General features: G+C 39.9%; 1 protein-coding gene across 1 annotated transcript in view; it reads right to left on the bottom strand.

Moving 5' to 3' along the window:
• Positions 1 to 1,144: 1,144 nt before the first annotated feature.
• Positions 1,145 to 24,991, bottom strand: part of ST8SIA6 (ST8 alpha-N-acetyl-neuraminide alpha-2,8-sialyltransferase 6) — a 136,297-nt gene continuing 112,450 nt past the window's right edge. The window contains exons 5-8 of the mRNA XM_035021542.1: positions 12,469 to 12,613; positions 8,425 to 8,537; positions 5,314 to 5,406; positions 1,145 to 3,647 (exon numbers count right to left, since the gene is read on the bottom strand). Of these exons, the coding sequence (XP_034877433.1) occupies positions 3,179 to 3,647; positions 5,314 to 5,406; positions 8,425 to 8,537; positions 12,469 to 12,613 (820 nt within the window). The 3' untranslated portion in view covers positions 1,145 to 3,178. The remainder of the gene's footprint in view (positions 3,648 to 5,313; positions 5,407 to 8,424; positions 8,538 to 12,468; positions 12,614 to 24,991) is intronic.

The following is a 24,991-nucleotide window of genomic DNA, read 5'->3' as shown; positions in this document are numbered from 1 at the left end:
TTGTTTTGATCTTAGTGTGAAACTTGTAATAATTTACCATTATAGAACAAAAAGAACTGTGGCTCATGATTTATAACTCACATAGCTGATATGTTATATTATCAAAATGTATGTTCTGTTGTATTTTAGAAAGTTCAAAAAATTCTCCTTTGGAACAAAACATTATTGACACATCATTAATGGGACATGGGGAAGGTCATCCTCTGCCAAAGAGGAAACGTTAGGATATGAAATGAGGCCTCCCACAGATTTCACAACAGTCATGGATCAACTCGGGAAAGAGACACAAAGAAAGCACATGTTCTTTTCGACCAAAGACTTTTGGTTAACAGGTGACCCTAGCTGGGAATGCTGCAAAATTTCAACATGCTTTTAGGATGGCAGTACAAGTGTTTAGCAGAAAACCAACTTTAGTTATGTCTCTTGTAGAAAGGCCTACCATTTTCTCCATTTTTTTTTTTCTACTGAACTTTTAGTGGAACATGGGTATCATTAGGACACTGCTTCTTGATCTCACAGTGTCAGGAGAGGTCATCGAGAGAATATGACAGCCAGTTGATCCATGAGCTGGACCCTAGCAACTGGAGGCTCCTTTTCCCTCCCCCGTCCCTGGCATGTGCATTCTATTTGCCTTCCCTGACCCCAGAAGCTGCCCAAGGACATAGCCTTGAGACAGCAATGTGGTTTTGAGACCATCTGGACAGTATACATATCTGAACCTAGTTAAGGCCTCTCCACAAACTTTAAAGTTTACCAGACAAATGTGGAGATCTACTAGTCTTGCAGCCACCCAAGATGGTCCCATACGCAAGGTCCCCTGCTTATTAAAATTACCATCTACCAAATCTGGAGTGGCCTTCCTCTTTCTTTGGTCTCTCGCTGTGTTCGGTGTATAGGGACTAGTTTTAGATTACACCTGCGAAGCCCCCAAGAAGTTTGTGAACTTCTGAAATTTGTATCGGTGACATTAAAGATTCTATTTTGATATTATAGAGAAAATCTCCCAAGTTAAAAGAGGAAGTTATATGGGAAAAAACTTAAGTTCTGTGTTAATCATATGTAATTTTTATTAAACCATAGTATAAAATCTCCATATTGTATATTTAATGATTGATTTCAATATATTCTATTACTTTTACTCCTTAATCATCTATTTCCAATATCATCAAAAAGAAAAGTTTAAGGTTCTACTCCCCAGAAAACATTTTAAGAGAAGCATTTTGCTAACTATAAAATATTAGAATGTTCTATTTTTAATAATCACCGTTAGTAACATGATAGACATTACTTATACTGCCAGCAGAGTTTTAAAAACAAATTAAATCCATTAGAAGCAATAGAAAAGAACCACTTACTCATTTGCACAGAAAGAAAGATAAATAAATTAGACTTCATGTAACTAAAAGCATGCTCCTTTTGGAAAATATTTATATATGAATTTTTAAGCAATTTATGGAGCTAATAGGTTTCATCTGCTATAGAAGAATAAAATGTGAACAAAGAATGGCATAAAAAAAATGTCAACAACAATGAAAGGAACGAGGTACTTTGCCAAAATAAGTGACTGACAGCAGAATGGTCTTAAAAGGGAACATTTAGTAAAACAATCATCTGGCTAAGGTAAGAATTCAGAATTTTATTTGTAATTAATTCAGCATGCTGACAAGTCGGCTCCACCCCAATTTCTGCCCTCCTCATGATGGTACAAAGACAAACAGGCAAAGTAGAAATGTAGTCACTTAGTTAAGTCATCAAAGAACTTATTCAGTAGATGAAGGGATGACCTACATTAACAGGTATCATCATAATGAAGGGAGTGGTGTGAAAATGGTAATAATCAATACAACTTAAGCTTTATTTGATACTGATGTTTAAATTATTTGTCCTATTTCTCATGTAAATATATACCTTTCTTTATGAGAATTAAGTTTTGGTGTATTTTAATCCTTACCGTTTTCCTGTGAAATCTATCAGGTCACAATGACTCCCGTTTCAGAGGTGGGCCCAAGCCACCATCCTCATATGCTACAACCTCTCTTCAAGTGATAGTTCTTGGGGCAAAGACCATGATTTACCTTCAAATATCCTCATTTTGGTGAATCAGAATCAAGGGGACTGCTTTTTCCCCCATCATATTCCCTCTACCTAGAATCTTCTTCATTTATTAAAACCTTACTCACTTTCTAGGTTTTATTCAGCAATTACCTCTTCTCCGAAACAGAGTCCACTGAAATAGACTGAATTACTCCTGCCTCTGTTCCTCATAGTACTTTCTTCATAGCTGTCATAACAACAGTTGGTCATATGCATGTCCGTTTCCTCCTACAGGACTTGGTCACCTTTAGGTCCCTCTCACAGAGCTTGCTACAGGGCCTGGCATGAAATAGCTGTTGGATAATTTGTTTATAAAATAAACTGAATATATGACTCCACAGACACCAGGTAAGAAAAACTGGCTATTGTAACTCTTCATGCTCTTAAAACAGTTCCTGTGAGTGGGAGTGGAAAAGGCTTAAGAGGAAGGCAGGAAATTAATATAAATTATGAAGAGTGATTTAAAAATGTAAATAAAGGAGGAAAACAATTGGCCTAAATCCAGCCGGACACATCATTGCAGCTAATGACCCTAGTGAAGGTAATCAGAAGCAGGCACATTACTACCCAAAGAGGAGGATTTCATTCCTGAATCATCAAGGGTTTGCTGTAATTTCTTAGATGCACTCTTTAGGACAGGAAGAAGGATGAGAAGGATATTATTAATAGAGAGGCCTGCTTGAGAAAGAACCCCAGTGAAAACTGGCAATTCAGCAGTTCTCTCCAGGAAGGGTCTTCAAAACAGCATGCCTTTTATTATCACTCTGCTGAGAGTGGAACCGGTAGTTCTAGAGAGCAACAAGGAAATATTCATGGAGTCCCTACCTCACGCCAATCCTTTGCCAAGAGTTTTCATAGATTATTAGATAGAGTTAGATATCATGGTCCCCATTTTACAGGGAGGGAAACTGAAGATCAGGACAACTGCATGAGCTGCTGGGTTGCAAGCTTAGTGGGGAGCTTTGCTCAAACCAAGTTTTGGGGCTCTTCCTATTAGCCCTACACCCAATGCTTTTAGCATTGGGAAACACCATTACTCACCTATGGCACTCTATTAAAACTATTACCATTTAAAGCACTATGCTTAGGCTATTTCACATTTGCTAAATTGTAATTTGAGGATTCCTTTCAAGTGAAGTTGGAGAATTCGTCTATATTCCTTAGGCATCTCATGAAAACCACGTTTAGGTAAGTTATTGTCATAGTAGTGATGGCTGACAGGTGTGTCTTTAACCGTTCTAGAGAAGGGCCAAAATCCATACAGCTTCACGTGCTCACACAGTTCAACTGCCACACTTGTGATCATCAAGCCAGAGGACAGGCGAAACTCCGTCACACCTTCAGTTCTCCAGAAAAGGGCAAGATTTCTCAGGTACTTGGGATGGAAAAATAGAACCTTCTGTCTTGCTTGAGACTCCTTTAGGGTGTCGTACACTTTGAAAGAGGCAATCGTGTTGGCCCTGAAAGAAAATGCTGGCAGAAGAAGGAACGCATCTCCATAGGTTGCAATGTCCTCCAGAAATGTTTCTTTCTTTTTCCTTAAGTTCCCATATCTGACAAATTAAAAAAAAAAACAAAAAACAAAACAAACAAACAAAAAAACCACATCATCATCATTATAATCAAAGTAGCAGTTTGGGTTACATAAGGCTGAATTTACCACTGGCTGGGCCATTGAACTATTTATATCACGGTTGTGTGTAAGAGATAGGCAGTGGACTCAAGAGTTCAAGTACAAGTAAGCCTCCTATAAATATCAAAGGCTAGGTCTTCATCGATCTTTCATGGTGTCCCAAGGCTTTCATTTATATTTTCTTACTGGGCTATATCCTTACTGGACACCTATTTCTTAGATTATTTTATCTTCCAACTCAGTAAACTTTTTCTCTAAGGTAGCTTTTTGATACAGAAATACCTTCCAATTTAATAATGACTGACTTTTTCTCAAACATAGGACACTCTTTATTTTTTTTTAAATTTTATTTATTTATTTGACAGAGAGAGACACAGCGAGAGCAGGAACACAAGCAGGGAGAGTGGGAGAGGGAGAAGCAGACTCCCCGCTGAGCAGGGAGCCCGATGTGGGACTCTATCCCAGAACTCTGGGATCATGACCTGAACCAAAGGCAGCCGCTTAACGACTGAGCCACCCAGGCAACCCCTCAAACATAGGACACTCTTAAAATGTATATACATTAAAAAAATTCACTGAGCTGTACACTGGTGATCTGTGTATCTTTTTGTATATGTGATCACAAAATAAAAGTTTCCTATAAAGAACCTAAAATATCTATATTCACACACACACACACACACACACATTTTAAATTTCCCTTATGTATCGTGATAGTTCTGTGTGTTTGATTTAAATAATACCTTAGTAAATATAAGAGTATGCATGATTGTGTCTAGAAAGTAAATTTTTGGGATGCAGGTACAATATTTCACATGATCTTAAGAGATACTAGAACTATATGAGTATATCGTGTATTTTATTAGTAATGATTATTAGTCAATTTTGATGAAAACAATGGAGTAAAGCTATGGATGGGATTTTTATTAACCAGGAACATTTTGTAGTGGCTACACTGTGAAAAATGAAATATGAGAATTATTTTTTGTTAATAAATTATCCATAGTAAAAACTTTTTTTTTCTTTTTTTGGCCAAGTTCTCCTAAGACTCATTCTCTGAAGTTTCTAAATAAACTGTTCTATCAAGAAACTGCTCCCAAGATAAAAGAGTAATGCTAAAATTCTGAAAGAAAATTCTCAAAAGTAACTTCACTATTGTTAAAAAAGATGAAGAAATAAATGAGTTCTCACTTGATTAGTAATGTTCAGCTTACGACATTAGAAGTACAATTGGTTGGTATGCCTGGCTAGCTCAGTGGTAGAGCGTACAACTCTTGATTTCAGAGCTGTAAGTTCGAGCCCCACACTGGGTGTAGAGATTACTTTAAAAAATAAAGAATGAGGTCTTTAAAATAAAATAAAATGGTTTTCTTAAAAAAAAAAAAAAAAAGAGAGGTCATACCTCTTATAACCTACAACCTTGAGAGAAAGTAAAAAATTATGAATATATTCTTCTATCTTTTTCCCAAATGCCTTTCTAGTTGTGTTGCAAGTCATTCCAGCAACAAGGTAGTGTTCAAACTAAGAAACATGTTAAATAATAAAACAAATGTTCTCAAACAGCTATGTAAGTTGGAGGTACTTACTTTAGTTTTATGATACTGGGATTTACAGTCACAACATTGGTTTTACTGCCAACATCTTTACTAACATTTCCTGTGATTGGGGGGAGGTTACACCTGAAATTTGAAGAAAAAAGTATTTTCAAAATGCAACTTATAAAAAAAAGCACATACATGTACACATATAATTACTGTTATTTTATCGAAGAAAATCATGGTTGTTAAGGAGTTCTAAATTGATCTGATTTCCATTTAAAACTTCAATGAGTACTGAGCCCTTAATTGGCACTTCAACATTGCATGAAATATACAAATTTGATAAATGCTTTCAATATTAAGACCCTAAGTATATCAAAATGAGAAATGATAATTACCTTGCCTAGCTTCTGAAGAGTTCATAATCCTTTTATTAAAATTATTATTTCTATTGATTATATTCCCACAGTGGTATGATCATCAATTTACAGATTTAAAAAAAAATGAGGCATTGCAACTAAGGTTATAGAGTCTGCCAGAAGCAAAGACAAAAAAAACAACAACAAAAAAAAAACCACCTGAAATTCCCTGATTCCCATACGGATAGTTTTTCTAGCAAATTATGTTGTTAATAAATAAAACCCTAATGTTCCTATAATGATGTTTTCATATAAATGTTCTCTTCCTCTTTTGAGTACTAATTTGTTTTTAGTACTCAAAACAAATTAAGAATTGTAATTTTGAGTAATTATATTCCTTTCACAAAAAAGGGAAAGTTGGTTATGACTCCCTAAATATTGTTTACAGAATTTCAAGGAGGCCATTGCTTTAAAGCTATACATGCAAAGGGAGCTTCTCTGGGTGTGTCCTAAGGAAAGCTGTTTCACGGTAATGTGTTCTGCAGGGACTGAAGTTGAAACAGCATGCCACACTCTATGAAACATAAAATCAAATGGACCACGTACATCTCTCATTGATAAAAAAGACATGTCAGAAAATAATTAAATACGTCACCTTGCAAAAAATAAATATCAATCACAGACAATACAGAAATGCCTGCATTAATGGACATCCTGTGATAACAAATCTACCTTCTAGTACAGTCCCAAATTCTTTTTAAAATTAAAGGTGAAGGGACAAATGAAGGGGGGGAAATCGGAGTGGGAGACGAACCATGAGAGACTGTGGACGCTGAGAAACAAACCGAGGGTTCTAGAGGGGAGGGGGTGGGGGGATGGGTTAGCCCGGTGATGGGTATTAAAGAGGGCACGTATTGAATGGAGCACTGGGTGTTATACACAAACAATGAATCATGGAATAGTATAAATAAATAAATAAATAAATAAATAAATAAATAAATAAATAATCAAAGTTGATTTCCAATAGAGTATCGTAGGAGACTCCAAGGGGAAATATGGAGTACTGTATACATACAATAGTTGTGGTAGTTGGTAAAACCACTCGTCACCTCTTTTTGTGCCTTACCCACTTAACTAGTAGCTCCCAAACTTTTGAAATGAAAAACAAACAATAATAAGCAGTTTCCAGACTGCTATTATCAAACTCTGAACACGTGTATTCAAAATAAGTACGGGCTTAACATTTAAATAAATTTTAATGACCATGCCCACATCTAAGCCCTCATTTGGCCTTTCAGTCTGGAAGGCTCACTTCACAGAGAACTGTCTCGGAAACATCCCCACATCCCCAGCAGCAAAGGTAGGATCTAGAAATATGCATACTTACTGTAGAGTTCAAAATTAGGTAGTTGCTGAGTTGCTGTTTGTTTTTCTTTTTTAAACTTCAGCTTTTTTTAAAAAAAATATTTTATTTATTTGACAGAGAGAGACACAGCGAGAACAGGAACACAAGCAGGGGGAGTGGGAGAGAGAGAAGCAGGTTCCCCACGGAGCAGGGAGCCTGATGCGGGGCTCCATCCCAGGACCCTGGGATCATGACCTGAGCCGAAGGCAGACGCTTAACCTACTGAGCCACCCAGGCGCCCCTAAACCTCAACTTGTATTTCGTGTGTCTGCCATAAGGTAAAATGGATGGGTAGCCATAACACTCCCCACAGATGTTTTGAGAATTTTAAGTCTATAAGAAGTCTATTACAAGAACAATTATTTAGCTTCATTATGGCTTTTTCACAGCGAGTGCTTTAACTAAATGGCCAAATCATTCAGGTATTGGTCATTTTATCATGAATCATGAGGAGCACATTCAATGACCTGCTGGACTGTCAGGTCTACTGTTCTGTCGTTACCTGTAGCAATAAAAACTTTAAATGAGATTCAAGTAAAGCAGTGGGTGGGGGAGGGGAGCTACTGACTGAAAATCCTGCTTCCTTTTCAGTTGCTATAAAGGGCAGCATTAAATCAATAAGGATCAAAGGCTCTCCTCCGATGTATGAAATCAGTGCCCCTGAAATAGGAAGAAACAGATTTCGAACTTACTTTTTAAAAAGGTGCATTTCAATTGAAATCCATCCTCACAGGGATGAATCACCTTTCCATCATATTCTGAAAGCGCGGGAACTCTGCGGCTTGGCTTATTATTAGCACAGGCCCCCAGAGAAACAAACCACTTTGGCTTCCATGTTTGCCAGCTAGCTGCTACTGAGATATAAACACTTTAAAAGACCAGAATTTAGAAGCTCCACAATTTCTTTTTTTAATTTCAAGCCTGAAAACTAAACAATGATGTTGCATGGCAATACAAGGCTTAGGTCAGCATTTTCTCGAGTAGTATCTGAGAACAAAAGTTCCTTGAAATGCTCTGTTAATATATATATATATATTTTTCTTTCTTTCTTTTTTCCAGGTGAACCTGAGAAATGTTGTTCTCCAGAGTCCTTCTGAAGGAGCCATGATATCAATATACTGAAGGCTCTGACAAGTCCTGCAGTGAAGGCCCTCTTTCACCATGATTTCAAGCGGAGTTTCTGCAATGTGGCCATCACACAGTTTTATCCTTCTGGTATTAACATTCTGAGGAACTCGTGATCCATTTAACACTTCAGGAAAGGCTACCTAGATAATTTGTAGACTTAAGCAACACAGCTCAAAGGTCGAAATTTACATGGAGTATCTTTACAGCATCTCTTTAAAATATCCAACTGACCTTTGGTTTCAAGGAAACCAATCTGACAGGGCTTACCTAAAAACGAAGTCGGATTTGTCTATTTCAGCTCCACAAAGAGACTTATTCAGAATTCCCCCGTTTCCAACCACTGCACACTGATTGTAGGGGTACTCCATGAAAGGCTGAGACTAGCAGGAGGAAGTGAAAAACTATCACAAAATAGCTTTAGTTTCAGAACCACAAACATCACCAGCTTAATTTGAGCAGCTACATTTTTTATACATCCTAAGGAAAGAAAAACGGCAAGGAAAAAAAGCAGAAGTAATGATGCCATAGCGTGTTGATCCATTTATGACTTACAATAAAAAAATCCTGTAATCCTGCCTTTCATTTCTCTTGAGAAGAATATACAGTGTATCACATACCCTATCATGTAATAATCTAAAATATAATGCATTTGTTTATAAAATGTAACTTAATGTATCTTACATCACATAATTAAGTACATAACATTAGACTGGCAAATCCCACATTGGACCCTTCCAACAAACAGGAACGTTTTCAGCAAAATAGAGGAAATAAAGCAATTAGAAAGTATCATGAAATCCTCTATTCTTGGGCATAAAATGAATAGGTAATTTAGTGGAAGCTTCCTGTGCTTCTTAAATAGTTAGACCTGCAGGCTCAGTGATGACACGAGATTTATGCCTGTCATCTCTGCAAATGACCAGCCACAGAGCTGCAGGGATGCCTACTAACTCCGCGCTGACATATTTCAAATGAATTTCTAAGGCCTGAATCTTTTATATTTCCTCCAAGGACCCGACTTGTCTACCCCCAAAAGATTTCCCCCTTTTCCCAAGTCCTTCCCAGTCTGAAACATAACTTCTCAATTCAATGGTGCACTTCTTTGCTGGTCTCTTTCCCTGATGTAATGACAGGAACCTGAGCAGCACCAAGAAGGTCCAGCTCAGACTCCACAGTGACATCGTCCTGAGTCACCTCTTTTGTCTTCAGAATTCAAGTGGAGGTCCTCAAGGGCAGAGAGTGTGTTTATGACTTTTAGCTTCCCCTCATCTTTCACCATAGACCTTGCATGTTGTAATGTACACAGTGGCGTTTCAATAAAGGCTTGCTGGCCCAAAGGCCTGCCCTGGAAAAAACCTCCAGTGTTGAGCTGGGACCCACTTGGACCAGGGTGTGGGAGCCAGCGGGTAAATATTCAGGAATTTTGTGAACTGTCGGGAAGCCACTGGTAAATTTAAATCAGCCACCCCAGGGGTGGCTCAGTTGGTTAAGCGACTGCCTTCGGCTCAGGTCATGATCCTGGAGTCCCGGGATCGAGTCCCGCATCGGGCTCCCTGCTCGGCAGGGAGTCTGCTTCTCCCTCTGACCCTCCTCCCTCTCATGCTCTCTGTCTCTCATTGTCTCTCTCGCAAATAAATAAATAAAATCTTAAAAAAAAAATTTTTTTTTAATCGGCCACCCCAGGGGTATGCACACCACTAAAATTGGCCAACACTACAAATCAGGGCAGCCTACTGCCCAAAGCCAGTTTACCAGTACCAACGGCAATACCGCAGGGCCAGTGTGGTTCTGAGAAGCCCAAAGAACTGCTGAATCCCTATGACTGTTAGGTGCTCCATCTGGGAGATGCCAAACAAGCAGAGAGAACTCTGGTTCAGCACGTCTAGGTTTGTCTCTAACCATTAAGAATCATACTGTGCTTATTATACGAGAGATGCTGTTCCAAGTGCCTGACTTATTAACACATGTGATCCATATGAGCATTTTACAGACGGGAAATAAAAGCATGGGTTTAAGTAATGGCTAGCAAGTGTCAGAGCTGGGATTCAAACCCCTGAAGGAGGCCATGCTCTTATTCACTACAGTTACACAGCTTCTCACATTCAATGAATACAATGTTAATTATGTACCTTTTTCTCTTTGTATCTGCAATGCCTAGCAGAGGACCTGGCTCTGAAGTTAATGGTTCCCAAATACCTCAGGTGATTTCAAGTCTGCTGTACTTCTAGCTCAAGATGTCTTCAACCTGTGTTTACTAGATGGTGCCACGATAAATTCTGAATTTTACAGATTGGGTAGAATGCAAATATACTCTTAATGGTACAGCAGAAAAGATGACTGAAGGAAACTTGTCTCCTATTAAAATAGCACTCAAAATAATGCATGTTTTCTCTAGTTTCTTGGTCAACTGGGAGGAAAAGCCCATATGCTTTGGGATCTCATGTTCAGTAAGAGTAACCTCTGAATTACAAACTCCAATGTTTCTTAAAATAAAGCTCCTAAGAAAGTGGAAAATTTGTGCTATGTTGAGCAAGGCCTGCTCATTACTCACTCTGGTGGAAAACCAACCTTGTTTTCTTTTCAAGTAACTTAGCAAAGTGTTTGGAGGAAATGACTTCACAACATTCATCAAAAATATCTATTGTGATCTGCTTGCTGCTTGCCCCACAGTTTTCTAGCAGAACAGAACAAGGGAATGCAGGAAGCAGGGCGGGAAGGAGGCCAGCTCCCTTAGATGTCTCCTCCAGAGAAACGGGAGTGTTGAAACAACACAGAAAAGTGGCCTAGCTCTGCAACTGTTACTGAAGCCAGAATTACCTCCCCGCCCCCACCCCAATTTTGAAAAATTAGTGCAAATTTGGGAGATGGATGCTGTTGTTAATTGCGTATAAAATTATCAAACCTAGGTTATTCTTTTCAAGGTGCCAATTAGAAGCCTAAAAAATCTCGGCTGCTCCTCTGTTCTGATCAGTCTAAAGCAAGGAAAACACTAGAAAAAATTGCAAGGGTGAGAGTTGTTCATTGTAAAACTCTCCCAGGACTTCTTTGATTGGGAATATAAATATTCTGTACTTATTATCTTTTCGATTATTGGTAATTTCAATGTATCATGAGGGCATTTTTAGAATGCTTTATGAGTCATTTTACGTCTCCCTTTCCTTCCAGAAAATTTGTAATATTTTTTCTCTATCATTTTCTATTCATTTTGCCATCATTCTCAGCCAATTAGTCTTCCTTTGAATTATAACAGTAAAAGAAAAACCGTAACAACTTACATGACCAATAAATTACTTAAAAGAAGTCAAAGGTCCAACAAAAGGGAATTAATTTCAAGAACTGAATAGTCTACAGTTGGTAAACTGCATATATAAGGTCATCCCATTTTTTACCATATTGACTTAGCTTAATTGCTTTTAATCAAATCATGAAAAGATGACTGAGAGTGTATATTTATAAGCGATAGGCTGTTCTTCATGACAAAAATTCTCCCCAAGTTTAGATTTATATTAAAGAAGTTTCTTCTTGTAATGACACTGTATCATTACTCATTAGTTTATTTAATGAATATGTAATGAATGCATATATGCACTGGGGAATGTTCTGGAGCTTGGGATACATCAATAAACACACTGCACAGAAATCCCTGAACGTGAGGTTATGTTCACTGACCACAAATTCTTTTTTTTTTTCTTTTTAAGATTTATGTATTTATTTTAGAGAGACAGAGCACGGGGGTGTGGTAGAGGGAGAGGGAGAGAGAATCTGAAGCAGACTCTGCACTGAGCCCCCGATGTGGGGCTCAATCTCATGACCCTGAGATCATGACCTGAGCTGAAACCAAGAGTCGGATGCTTAACCAACTGCACCACCCAGGCGCCCCCACGAATTCTTAACAAATTTACTTCCCAAAGATTAGCCACATAAACCCACAGCTCTTTGTGAAGGAATTGATTCAGTCACCAAAACTGACAACTGGAAGAATCTTATTCCAGGTGAAAAATGGTCCTCTTCCCAAGCCCCAGTAATTACTATGCAGAAAGCCCAAGTAGCTCATCTCATGCAAGGATGAGTCATGAAGACTCAAGGACTTGGAGAGCTTATCATGTAAGATATAAATACCATTACCTGCAGAGCCACTTGCATTCAAAATTGTCTTTTTAAAAGGGACCACTACCACCATCTTTTACATCAAAACAACTATGGTATTTTAATTCTAAGTTAATTCCTCCATTAGTGTAAGTTACAATGTAACGTGGGAGAAAAGTCACCTGCAATGGCAACACAAATCAACCACAACAAATCTTTACTCACCACTGGAAACATATTAAAAATGTTCTCTCTAATTAGGATTTCGTTTTTGCTTTCCACCTCATAACTCATGTTGGTCCCAGCTGGAGTGTTATTCTGAGAAACAATGAAGTTTTGAGCAGCATCACAACAGGAAGCAAGTTTTGCTCTGTGAAGGAGAAGAATAAAAGTGAACCACGCAACGAGATTAAGAAACCAGAAATAGAGGATACAGTGGAAAATGCAAGAGGATTTTTGCCATATTGACTTTCAGAAAGAAGAGAAATCGTTCACCAAGATGACATTTTTATCTCTTTCCACCCTAACTGGTCTGGATGATGGAATGATAACCCGGCAGGATCAAAAAGCGAAGAATGTGAAACATACTTACGCTCAGATAGAGACCTGCTCGCCGACAGAAAACACTCATGAACATAATGGTTCACATTTAAAAATGTCCTCCTAATGATAATGTTGTAACATTAAAGAGAAAAATGACAGGATATACTGTAATTATTTTATAATAATTATAAAGTAGAGAAACTAAATTAAGAACAGTGTTACAAACTGTCACCAAAGCAACACGTAGTGATTTACTAGGAGACAAGTCTAATGAAAAGAAGAATCATTCAATACAGGGATTTGTTTCTAGCTTTACTGATCTAATTCACGAACATAAATGATTTATATTTAAGGTGTTCAACTTCATGTTTTGCTAATATTTCTACATTGTGGAATAATCACCACCACAATCAAGCTAATTGACATATCCATTACCTCACATAATCATTGATTTCTTTTCTTTTTTTGTGTGTGTGTGGTGAGAACAGTTGATATTTACCCCTTTAGCAAATTTCAAGTATACAATATGGTATTGCTATCCACAGTCACGGCTGCTGTAAATTAACATGGGGAATTTCTGAGTGAAGTGAATTTAAAGTTGCCATTCCTTATAGAAAGAATATAATTTAGTATCAAGCTGTTTCAAAACTCTTACTGTGGAGTGAAACATTATTAATAGAATGTAGCCCCAGTTAGGTCCTCCCAGGGATCATCAGGGCTTGCCCCCAACCTCTGGCAGGTCAATCTAGATCCACTCAGAATTTATATTTTGTTTATATAATTTTCCAGGGATGCAGAATCCACAGCATCACTTGATAATTATTCCTGAGTTTAATCAACCTTGAGGTCAAGAGATCCTTCCATTTGTACAACTCAACTATCTCAACTTAAATCCATTTCCCTTGTTTGCTTTTCATAGAATCTCTCCATAAAAATACCTCATGTAATTGAAAATGGTAATAAACAAAGGGAACTTGAACCTTTTCAATCTGGAAGCATTTAGAGAAATTCCTCTTCTCTCAGATTTTCCTCCTAGGACCAGTTTTTCATTATTTTAGTCATCTTGTTCCTCTTTAAACCTTTACTTATTTCTCCATATTACTTAAAAATACCTATCAAACAGACTCTTTGCTGCAAGGGACGTGGGTGGGGGGATGGGTTAAATGGGTGATGCGGATTAAGGAGGGCACTTGTGATGAGCACTGGGTGTTGTATCTAAGTGGTAAATCACAAAATTCTACTACTGAAATTAATACTACACTATACATTAACTAACTGGAATTTACATAAAAACTTAGAAAAAAAATATGTACCAAAGCTGGATCCAATCATAGCACAGAGGACAGTGAGTATTCAGTGAACAAGGCTGACATGGTCATTGCTGACATCCTAGATTCATAACTGGTCCTTCCCCATTTATTGGTTTTGGTCCTGAAGGGTATACTTTTGTACAAGTTCCCATTGAATTTTGTCCTTTTGACAAAAATAAAATGCTCTAATCTGTCAGGGTCATTTTGAATTATATTCCAGTCTTTCCAAATTTCAGTAATTCTCAGGGTATGAAAAGGCAATGCTGTGATGTTACTTGTACCCTAAAAATCAATATTTTCAATAATACTTATTAGTTAATTTATATCATTAAAATAGTACCTTCTTCTTAATTGAATTCTATCACCTGCTTATTATCCCTCTTTGGATTTCAGAACCTACCATGTCTTAAAGATAGTTCATGGAGGTTAACAAAAGGAAAAATTGAAAATGAAATGACGTGTATTCAAAAACATGATACTAAGTAGCTTTTTAATTATAAATTTAATCTCATAACAATTCAATGTGGCATATTTCAAATTCAGAAACCCTTGTGTGTTTATCATTTTAAATGTCTCTTTTATGCAACATTTTGAGCAAAGGTAATGGAATAAATTCTCATTTACCGGGGCGCCTGGGTGGCTCAGTTGGTTAAGCGACTGCCTTCGGCTCAGGTCATGATCCTGGAGTCCTGGGATGGAGTCCCGCATCAGGCTCCCTGCTCAGCAGGGAGTCTGCTTCTCCCTCTGACCCTCCCCCCTCTCATGCTCGCTCTATCTCATTCTCTCTCTCAAATAAATAAATAAAATCTTTAAAAAAGAAAATTTTTTTTTTAAAAAATAAAAAAAAAATAAAAAAAAATTCTCATTTACCTTTGACAAGTAGCTCGATTTCTCTAAGGATATTCAGTGTTTAAGAGAATATTGCATCACCAAAAAACACTAACCATTGTGCCCTTTGTGTTTTTTTATATTAATAGTTATTTTCTGAAATTACATTTTTTTTAAAGTTTTATTTATCTGACAGAGAGACAGCGAGAGAGGGAACACAAGCACGGGGAGAGGGAGTGGGAGAAGCAGGCTTCCCGTGGAGCAGGGAGCCCGATGTGGGGCTCGATCCCAGGACCTTGGGATCATGACCTGAGCCTAAGGCAGATGTTTAACGACTGAGCCATCCAGGTGCCCCTGAAATTACATTCTTAACATTGTATTATAACATTCTCAAACCTACAGGAAAATGCGAAGAATTGGACAATGAGTACTTGAATAACTACCAGCTAGATTCTACAATTAAGGTTTTACATTTGCCTTATTATGCATCCATCAATCCTTTTTCATTGTAGTGGTGATTACAAGTCAAAGTCAATACAGAGATCAGTACACTTCAGTCCTAAACACCTCAACATGTATATCATCATTTTGTTTATATTTTTGGGTAAAATTTACATAAAATAAAATCATAAGCACATTTGAGGAGTGTTGAAAAATGTGCACACCCTTGTACCCCAATCTCCTAACGAGAATTCCCTCATATCCCTTCCCAGCCTGTCTCCAGCCCTCCCTACTTTTGTGATTAGTTTTTATCAAAGATCAGTTTTGCCTGTTCTAGAATCCATATAAACAGAATCATATAGTACATATGCTTTTGTGTAAGACAATTTTGTCTCAGCATAAATGCTCTTACGATTCATCTATGTGTATTAGTAGTTTGCTTTTTTTCATTGCTGGAGTAGTATTTCACTGTATGGATGTGTCGGAATCTGTTTAGACATGGCCTTTGCACTTAAAAAAATCACTATCAAAAATCAACGTGAAACACCTAATCACTCATAATAACCTCCCAGAAAAAATATCAGAAAAATTATCCAAAATTTCATTTCTGGAGCTTGTCTTTACTGACCAATGGGACTTTTTAAGGCTTTCTATTAAGTGGCAGAATTATAAATTTATGTTGCCACTTCCCAGCTGATCCATGTGGTAGACACCCCTGTAACAGCCAGTGTCCGTATAAAGCTGAGGTGCGTAATTCAAACAGAACAAAATGTAATTTTTTCTCTGCTATCCCATTTCCCATCATCCTAAACAGTCACTTCTGATCTTTGATGACTCTAAAGTCAACTCGGTATGTTCACAATAATGGGCACACAGCACTTTTCCCCTTCTTGTATAGAAAGAGCAGGAAACGTTAAAATAAAAATGGACACTATTGGTATATGATGGTTAACTTTACATGTCAATTTGGGCCAAGTCAATGCCAAGGTCTGATCAAACACTATTTCTGGGTCTGTGAGGGTGTTTCCAGAAGAGATGAGCATTTGAATTGCTGAACTGAGTAAAGAAGATCGTCCTGCCCAGTGCAGGTGGACATCATACAATCTACTGATGGCCTAAGTACAAGAAAAGGTGGACGAAGGCAAATTGGCTCTCTGTTGGAGCTGGAACATCCAACTTGTCTTGTTGTTAGACACTGGTGATCCTGGTTCTCAGACCTTTAGACTCAGATGAGAACTTACACCCTCACACCCTCTCCCCCAGTTCTTGGGCCTTGAAACTCAGACTGGAACCCACCCCATTGGCTTCTATGGTTCTCAGGCCTTCAGGTTTGGACTGGAACAATACCATCATCTTTTCTGGGTCTCCAGCTTGCAGACAGCAGACAATGGGACTTCTCAGCCTCCATAACTGTGTGAGCCAATCCCTCAAAATAAATCTCTTTCTACATCTCTAGATATATCCTATTGGTTCTGTGTCTCTAGAAAACCCCAGTACAGATACTGGTACCAAGAAGGTGGGGGGCGAAGTACTCCTGTAACAAATACCTTGTATTTTTACAAATAAAAATGTACAAATGGCTTAGGACCTGGATAATGGGAAGTGTTTTAAGCTCATGCTAGAAGAGGCTTAGAGTTCCATGAAGAGAATTTTAAAGGCAACTCTGTTAAGAGCTCAGGAAGAAAAGAGGAGAGCTATAGACAAAGCTTCCATCTTCTTAGAGAATAGCTAAGTAATCACGAGCAGAATACTGGTAGATAATATAGAAGTTACATAAAAGCCATTCTGATGAGCTCTCAGATAGAAAGGAGGGACATGTTACTATGAAAGGACAATGGAGAAAAGGCAATCCTTGTTATAAAGTGGCAAAGAACTTGGCTCTGAATTGTGTTTGAGCTCTAGCGTTTTGTGGAATGTAGGTGCTGAAACTGGGTATTTAACTGAGGAGATTTCTAAGCAAAATATTGAAGGAGCGGCTTAGTTCCTCCTGACTGCTTCTCATAAAATGCAAGAAGAGAGAGATAACTTGAAGACAGAATTATAGTCAAAAGAGAAGCAGGACTTACAGATCTGGAAAATTCTCAGCCTATCCACAATGCAAAAAAAAAAACAAAACGGAGAAAGCATGTTCAGGAGAGAACACTAGGAGTGAGGCCAAGCATCTGTTTGATAAGGAGATTAGTGTGGGTGTGAGCCACAGACTTAATCAGCCACCCAGCAGGAAAACTACGAGTCTGACTGAAGAAGAAGGAGACAGCAAGGAGCAAAGGAAGGCTGTTGGACTGAGATTTTACAGGATGGGACCACAAGTGCTGCAAATATGCACTATTCTTCTAGATAAGGGAAGGATGACCCCAAAGGTGATTCAGGCTAGCAGGGATGTGTCCTTGGTTTCAAAAAGGGAAGACTAATTTCAACCGGCCAAATGGCCTCTGCTCAAAGCTGTGGGGGTCACCTGGGGACACAGTCCCTGCCCACAGAGCCTGGGGGCAGGACCCCACCCCAGTGGGCCTGGCGGGCAGCTCCTTCAGGATTATCTTGAACCTGAGAGCTCATGAAGTTTGTCTTGCTAAGCTTTGTACTTGCTTGGGAACTGTCATTCTCTCCTTTCCTTGTTCTCCCTTTTGGAACGGGAATGTCTATCCTCTGCCTGTCCCACCAGGGTATTCTGGAGGCAATTGACTTGTCTGGTTTCACAGGTTCACAGCTGGAGAGAAATTTTGCTTCAGGATGAAATGTACCTCGAGCTCACCCATATCTGATATAGAGGATATTTAGAGGAGACTTTGGACTTTAGAGTTGACGCTGGAACCAGTAAAGACTTTGGGGGCTGTTGGGACGGAATGGATTCATTTTGCATATGAGGAGGACATGAATTTGGGGGGACAGTGGGCAGAATATCATGGATTGAACATTTGTGTCCTCTCCAAACTCCTGCACAGACATCCTACCCCCCATGTGCTGGTGTTAGGATATGGGGACTTTGGGAGGTGGTTAGGGTTTAAATGAGGTCATGAGGGTGGAGCCCTCGTGATAGATGAGTGCCCTTCCACGGGTCCTCGGAGAGCCTGCTTCTACTCTGCACTCCACCACATGAAGACACAACAAGAAGGCTCTCAGTGTGCAAGCAGGAAGAGGCTCTTCACCAGAACTCAACCTTGCTGGCACCCTGATCTCAGACTTCCAACCTCCAGAACTGGGAGAAATAAATGTCTGGTGTTTATTAGCCACATGGTCTATGGTACTTTGTTAGAACAGTCAAAACTAGACACTAGAAAGCATGCTCTTACCAGGACACCTACATTGTCTGTAATGGGTCATTCCACATTCCGCAATAGTAAATGTCCCACCAGTTCAGCATGCATAAACCACACACGTGTCAAGTCAGGACACATCCCAGAACATTTTCATACCCGGATGTCCTCTGATTCCCATGACCATCAGACAGCCAGAAAAGATTATTCCCACTTCAGAGATGAGAAAACAAGAGTCGAGAGAAGTGACCTGACCAAGACGCCCAGGTTGTAAGTGACGCCAACCTGTGTCTTTTGACATTCAATTCTCTGCGACTGACACTAGAGTAGGTTGTAATTGGAGGGTAGTACTCTCATTTGAGCTTCTTCCTTCAGGATGTTTTCTATGATGGCACCACCACAACACAGTGCTTCCCACAATAATGTTGGTAGCACCCCACTGAAAACCTGCCCATTCACCACTCCAAGGTGGCAAGAAATCTACAGATGCATGCTTCAAACCCTACAAATAACTGAGATGTTCAAAGCTCTTGTTTTATGTGACATCCAGGGTCCCCCATGGAATCAAGGTTCAAGTGGTTCAGCCAATGTGCCCCAGTGTCAAAGAGAAAAGAAAGCCAGAGCTTGATGATGATTTCATACTTGCTGTATCATGCCTTCAGCAAGTTCCTCCACACAATCCGGTTTCCAAAAGCAAAGGTGCTCCCCTCCCTGCCCAGGAAAGAACAGGGACCCTTTGCACCACAGAAAGTTCCAGAACTGAAAAGAATTTACACACTTTCAAAAGTGCTTAGCTCTCAAGAAGCAGGTTGGTCCTGAAAGCATCGGGCTTACCACTTTTAGCCTTAACGGTATAAAGACGGTATTGGAAAATGTGCAAATCACCTTTGCATCACAGCTGGTCCAGCAGATATACTTCTGAGAAAGGGATTTTTCTTAAAATTGCAGAAATTCCTTTTTCTTTCACAGTGCAGGTGCTGAGTGTCCCTTGGATTTTTTTTATTATTATTATTGTTTTGTTGTGTTTCTCCTATTCGTTTTAGGTCTCAGGTCAAAATTCTTCTTCAGTTCTAAATGGGACATTTCTTGGATTTCCATGAAATGTTAATGAGTGCTTCAGGCCGACTGCGTGCTAGGCTTTAGAGTCCACTCTGAATACTAATGACCTAACTGCCCTAGCTCAGAGCTCCCGGGCAGCTCTTTTGTTTATCAAACTACCAAAAATTCTTTAATAAGATGTGGGACAGGTAGGGTGAGACAGAGGGTACAGGCCCTTTCTAAGTATTAATAAAGAGTTACCTTCTTCTGAGATCCATTCTCTGAGATTCTAATGAGGGTCTGAGGAAAAGGAGTTTTAAAACCTAAGTGTCTGTACCACTTGCAGGGACTTATTTATTACCATCCTGATCAGTTCTCAAATAGTCACATTTCTTTTCCATCTCCAAAGCCACAAGATGCTTGGGCCAAGCAATATGCCAACTGCCTCTCTCTTGTTGCTATCCCCTTTTTTTTGACCTTTCTTCTGTTCCTACCCTACATCATATAACTCACTGATTGACCACTAATAATAATATCAGACATTTAGTGCATTCTCACTATGTGCTAAGTGTTTCAGATACTATCTCAGCAAGCCCTACAATAACCCTGCAAGATAGGTAGAGTTGATTCATTTTACCGTTGAGGACAATCCAGGCTTATAAAAGGTAAGTAGGTCACATATCACATATTCATTCATATTTACTTAGCACCTAGGTAGTTATTAAGATGCATTGTCTACACACTGGTGAAGAAAACAAACATTGCCTCTGTCTTAATGGTATGTATGATCTAGGAAGGAAGAAAATAAAAAAGGCTTACGAGGATACATTTGAAGGGTAGCAGGTTATGACAGCTACCCCCAAATAGGCTGCTTTGGTACATTGTTTTGAGATGCAGGCACTTAATAAACAGCAAATGCAGGAAGTTTTCTTTGAACTCCCCTTATCTGCCCGAAGGAGCTCAATGGTCATAAATCTCCTGCTGGACAGTTCCACCAAGGAGGGAAGATGGATTCTTACCACAGGAGAGGAAGCTAGACCACACTCAGAAAGACTTTGTCCTAAACGATCCCACCTTCCAACCAGTGTTCTACAAGCTCTCAACTTTCCTAAAAATCATTTACTCTCCCCTAAGAGGACTACCTCCCCCTGACCCTTCCACATGAGGCCCAGCCTCCACACACATCGTCATGCCCTAGTGGCCACACTGGACTCTGTGAGTCTGGGTGTTTGTGTGTGGGCCTGTGCATGCAGCACTGTGGTGTGGTGGCACAGGGAAGGTGAGAGAGAAAGAACAATTTGGTATGAGAGGGTCAGAATAAGTCACCCCTGGTCAGAAGCCTTTGGGGAATGAGTAAGATTTGCAGGTTTTGTTTTTTGTTTTTTTTTTTAACTATAAAGATTTATTTATTTATTTTAGAAAGAAAGAGTGTGAGCAGGGAGAGGGGCAGAGGGGGGAGAGAGAGAGAGAGAGAGAAGCAGACTCCCTGCTGAGCACAGAACCCAACAAGGGGCTTGATCCCAGGACTCCAAGATCATGACCTGAGCCGAAATCAAGAGTAAGACACCTAACCGACTCAGTCGCCCAGGCGCCCCTAAGATTTGCAGGTTTTAGACTAACTTGTGAGAACAACAGTGTGTAGCAGCTTACTAAAATTCAAATGTGATGTGAACAACATAATTACAAGAACAGTGGCTAGAAAAAGAGGGGAGAAACGCACTGCACTCGTGATGCTCAAAGCATACTCAGTGTGCTTGGGTCTGTTGCATAATCTTTGCTTTCAAAGGCACACTGAGAAGCCAGGGCCTGGCTGGAGGGAGCAGCTCTGCTGATGGAGGAACTGAAATTCATGACAGGTGAGAAACTAACAATGTCCAGTTAGAGAAGGACAGATGTGGGGGATTTAATAGCTGCCTGCCCATATTCTGTGGACTCAGAAGGAATCAGATTTAATTTGTGCAAGTGTACAATCCAGAATTAGGACCCACACACAGAACAATCCAGTGCATATTCACCAGGTGCTCATCAGGTGACGGTCATGAGGATTACAACGTATAAATCATTAAGTACAAATAGGAATAAAGCATGTATGGGCCCTCCCTCTGGGACCTTACTTACATTAGGAGGGACAGACACAAAACATAACTGGTATTTTGACATCATTTCAATATCATACAGGTTGACATAAGGTGAGGTTATGATAAGTGCACAGAGGGAGGACTGCGGCTAAGCTGGGGGAAAGGGGAAGATGGTGTGAAGGTGTTAGGACAGCACCCAGCGCATGGGCGACCCAGGGAACAGAGCTGTTCAATGAATGAATAAATCTGTGTTTGTGAGGATGGATGGCAGGGCCAGGAGGCCAGAGTGGAAGGCCAACTGGAGGTAACAGGGGTCTATGACTAGAGTTTGCTTAACTAGAGATTAAAAGGACCTCCCCTGAGCAAGTGATTTTAGAGTGCAAAGGGCAGGAGTGGGGTGGGGGAAGATGTGAGATCTACTTACTGGGTGAGAGGACATGGGTGATGGATAGACCAAGGCGGCCAGGAGACAAGACAGTGGTTCCACAAGAAATTGTGCCAAATTCAATGTCATGAAGATTTTTCCCTGTTTTCATCTAAGAATTTTATGGGTTTTGTCCTTAAGTTTAGGTCTTTGATCCATGGTGTGTTAATTTTTGTGTATGACATGAGGAAAGAGGTCTAACCTTTTTTCTATGTACAAGGATATTCAGTTTTTTCTCCATCGTTTTTTGAACACATTGTCCTTCTCCCATTGAATGGTCTTGGCACCCTTGTCTGAAATCAACTGGCCATATATGTGAGGTTTATTTCTGGCTCTCTATTCTGTTTGTCTATATGGCTGCCCTCATGCTAGGAACACAGTAAATGCATTTTATACATTACATGTAATCCTCACAATATTCTTTTGAAGTAGAGATTCTTACTTTCATTTCATAATTGAGGAAACGACCTCAGAAAAATTAATTCCCCGAAGGAATCACAGCTAGTAACTGGGAGACAAAGGATTGAAACCCATCTAATTCCAAACACTGGAAAGAAAATCAGTTCCTAGAAAGACATTTCTCCCTGGGGAATTGAACCCAGACAGTTAAAAAGCACTCAAACAAAATAAACTGACAACTCTGCAGAGTTGGAAATCATTAAATAAAAAGAAAAAAAAGAGTGGCTCCATGACCTGGTGCTCATCTAAGTCTTCCCGAACTCCTGACATTCCCTCATGGAATTCCTTCATCTCCCAAATATTTGCCAAGAACATCCTGTGTTCCTGGCACCATGCTGGACCCTGGGAACATGTCAAGGAATAAAAGAGACTCTGTCCTTTCCCTTGTCTTGTACCCGGGGACGGTACAGTTTAGAAGAGAGGCAGAAAATGGAAGAAGGCTTCCGAGCAAAGCAATAAAAGCGACTAACAGTTTGCCCACTATGTTCCAGAAGCAAAAAAAGCCCACCAAAAAAAGCCCACAAAACCCCAGGAATCTCTTTTGTAGAAAGCATCACTGTACCACGAGGGAAGAAAATCCAGAGAAGGTTGTAGAAGCAAAGAACAAGAGAAATATTGTATTCATAAGCTGCTAAAGTTCTCAAGAAGAGGAAGTAAATTAATTCAGAAAATATTTTTCAATTTTCAGTTTGTACATGACGGGTAATGGCAGAGGACAAGAGAAAGTCAAGAGAGAAAGCACAGACCAAAACTGGAGAGAAACCAAGAAAATTAAACGAGACACACAAGGGTGCCCCGGTGGCGCAGTCAGTTAAGCGTCTGACTCTTTAGCTCCGATCATGATCTCAGGGCCGTAGGATCGAGTCCCACATCAGGCTCCACACTGGGCGGCGAGTCTGTTTAAGATTCTCTCTCTCTCCCTGTGCTTCTGCCCCGCCCCCTCCTTGTGCTCCCCCCCCCCCCCGCGCCAAATAAAAATAAAAGAGACACATTAAAGTGAAACAAAGAGTTAGAAAACCCTCAAAAAAGCAGAACTAAGAGACAGTCACACAAACGACCAGGACAGAGAGACCCAGACCCATCAATTATCCAGACAGAAATTCAAATATTCACATGATCTCATGGAAACACAGGCTTAGGCAGGCACAACATTTGACAGAAAGGGGCCAGAAAGAGAGCCGTGACAGAGGTCCCTCTAGGGACATTAAAATCAAAACATGTGAGTTTGGGGCTCAGCCATGTTCGAATCCTAACAGTCAACTCCTATGTGGCTCCTACGAGGTCCCAGACATTTTTCCAAGCCCTGTACCAGAGAAACTTAATCCATTCTCATTACAGCCCTATGAGGGCAACACTATTATCATCCCAATTGTTCTCCCCATTTTCCAGATGTGGAAACTGAGACACAGAAAGGCTAAGTTTCTTATCTGAGGTCGCACAACAAGGACTCAGATTTGAGCCCTAGTCAACATCTGTGTGCTCTTTACCACTGCCCTACCCTTCCTCTAAATACTGCTTTACGCAACACAAATCAACCATTAAGAGACACGCAGAGGGAAAGAGTCACTGATCCAGCCCACAGAGCCACTGTTGTAAGACCTGCAGATAAAAGCTCTGACCATCAGGAAAATATCTGCATCTTGAGACGTTTTGTAAATTGTGATTAAATATTCAAACTGTGCTGAATCTTCATGACTATATGCAGAAGAGAGCAAAATAAGGGAGCAAAACAGTATCCAAATCCTTCCCTTGGGGGACCAGACCAAATGGATACAGGTTACAAGGCTGAGGGTGGCAAACTGGTGTTCACAGGGTCAAGGCCAAGGCTGAAAATTTTTGTCCTGGCAACCAATTTCCTGGGGCTGGGTATGAAGACAGAGCTCTTAACAAGAAGAAAGGGTCTGACACCGAGGAGAACAAATATGAACAGCCAGCACCAAGAGGGCAGAGGCAGGAATCAAGTTTAGGGATATGGAGCAGTGTTCAGGGTAAACTTATTTATTCATTCAATTATGTGTACATTTACTCAGCAAATCAAGATCATAGTACTGTTCTCAGTACCAGGGATATATTAAAAAAAAAAAAAAAGTGAATGTCAATGGAAAGCTTGTGGTCTAATGGGAGAGAGCCCATGGCAAAAACTTACATCACGCCCTCAGCCCTATGCACAGGGGCTGGGTGAGGCTGTGCCAGGCCTGCTACATACCACTAATGTGGAAGAACCTGGAAGGGGGACCCAGCAGTCCAAAGGGAACTTCCTTTTGTGACAACGGGGTGGATTTTTGAGACTGACATGTTGCCAGTGTGAGGTATGGAGTCCACCATTTGGGGTCTGGGCTCCTTCCTACCCCGCAAGGACTCCATAAACCACAG

Source organism: Mirounga leonina, unplaced genomic scaffold, assembly GCF_011800145.1.
Source record: "Mirounga leonina isolate KUSES-001 unplaced genomic scaffold, KU_Mleo_1.0 Mir_175, whole genome shotgun sequence".
NCBI lineage: Eukaryota > Metazoa > Chordata > Mammalia > Carnivora > Phocidae > Mirounga > Mirounga leonina.
Note: the sequence above shows the minus strand (reverse complement) of the source record. Positions and strands in the feature narration are given on the sequence as shown.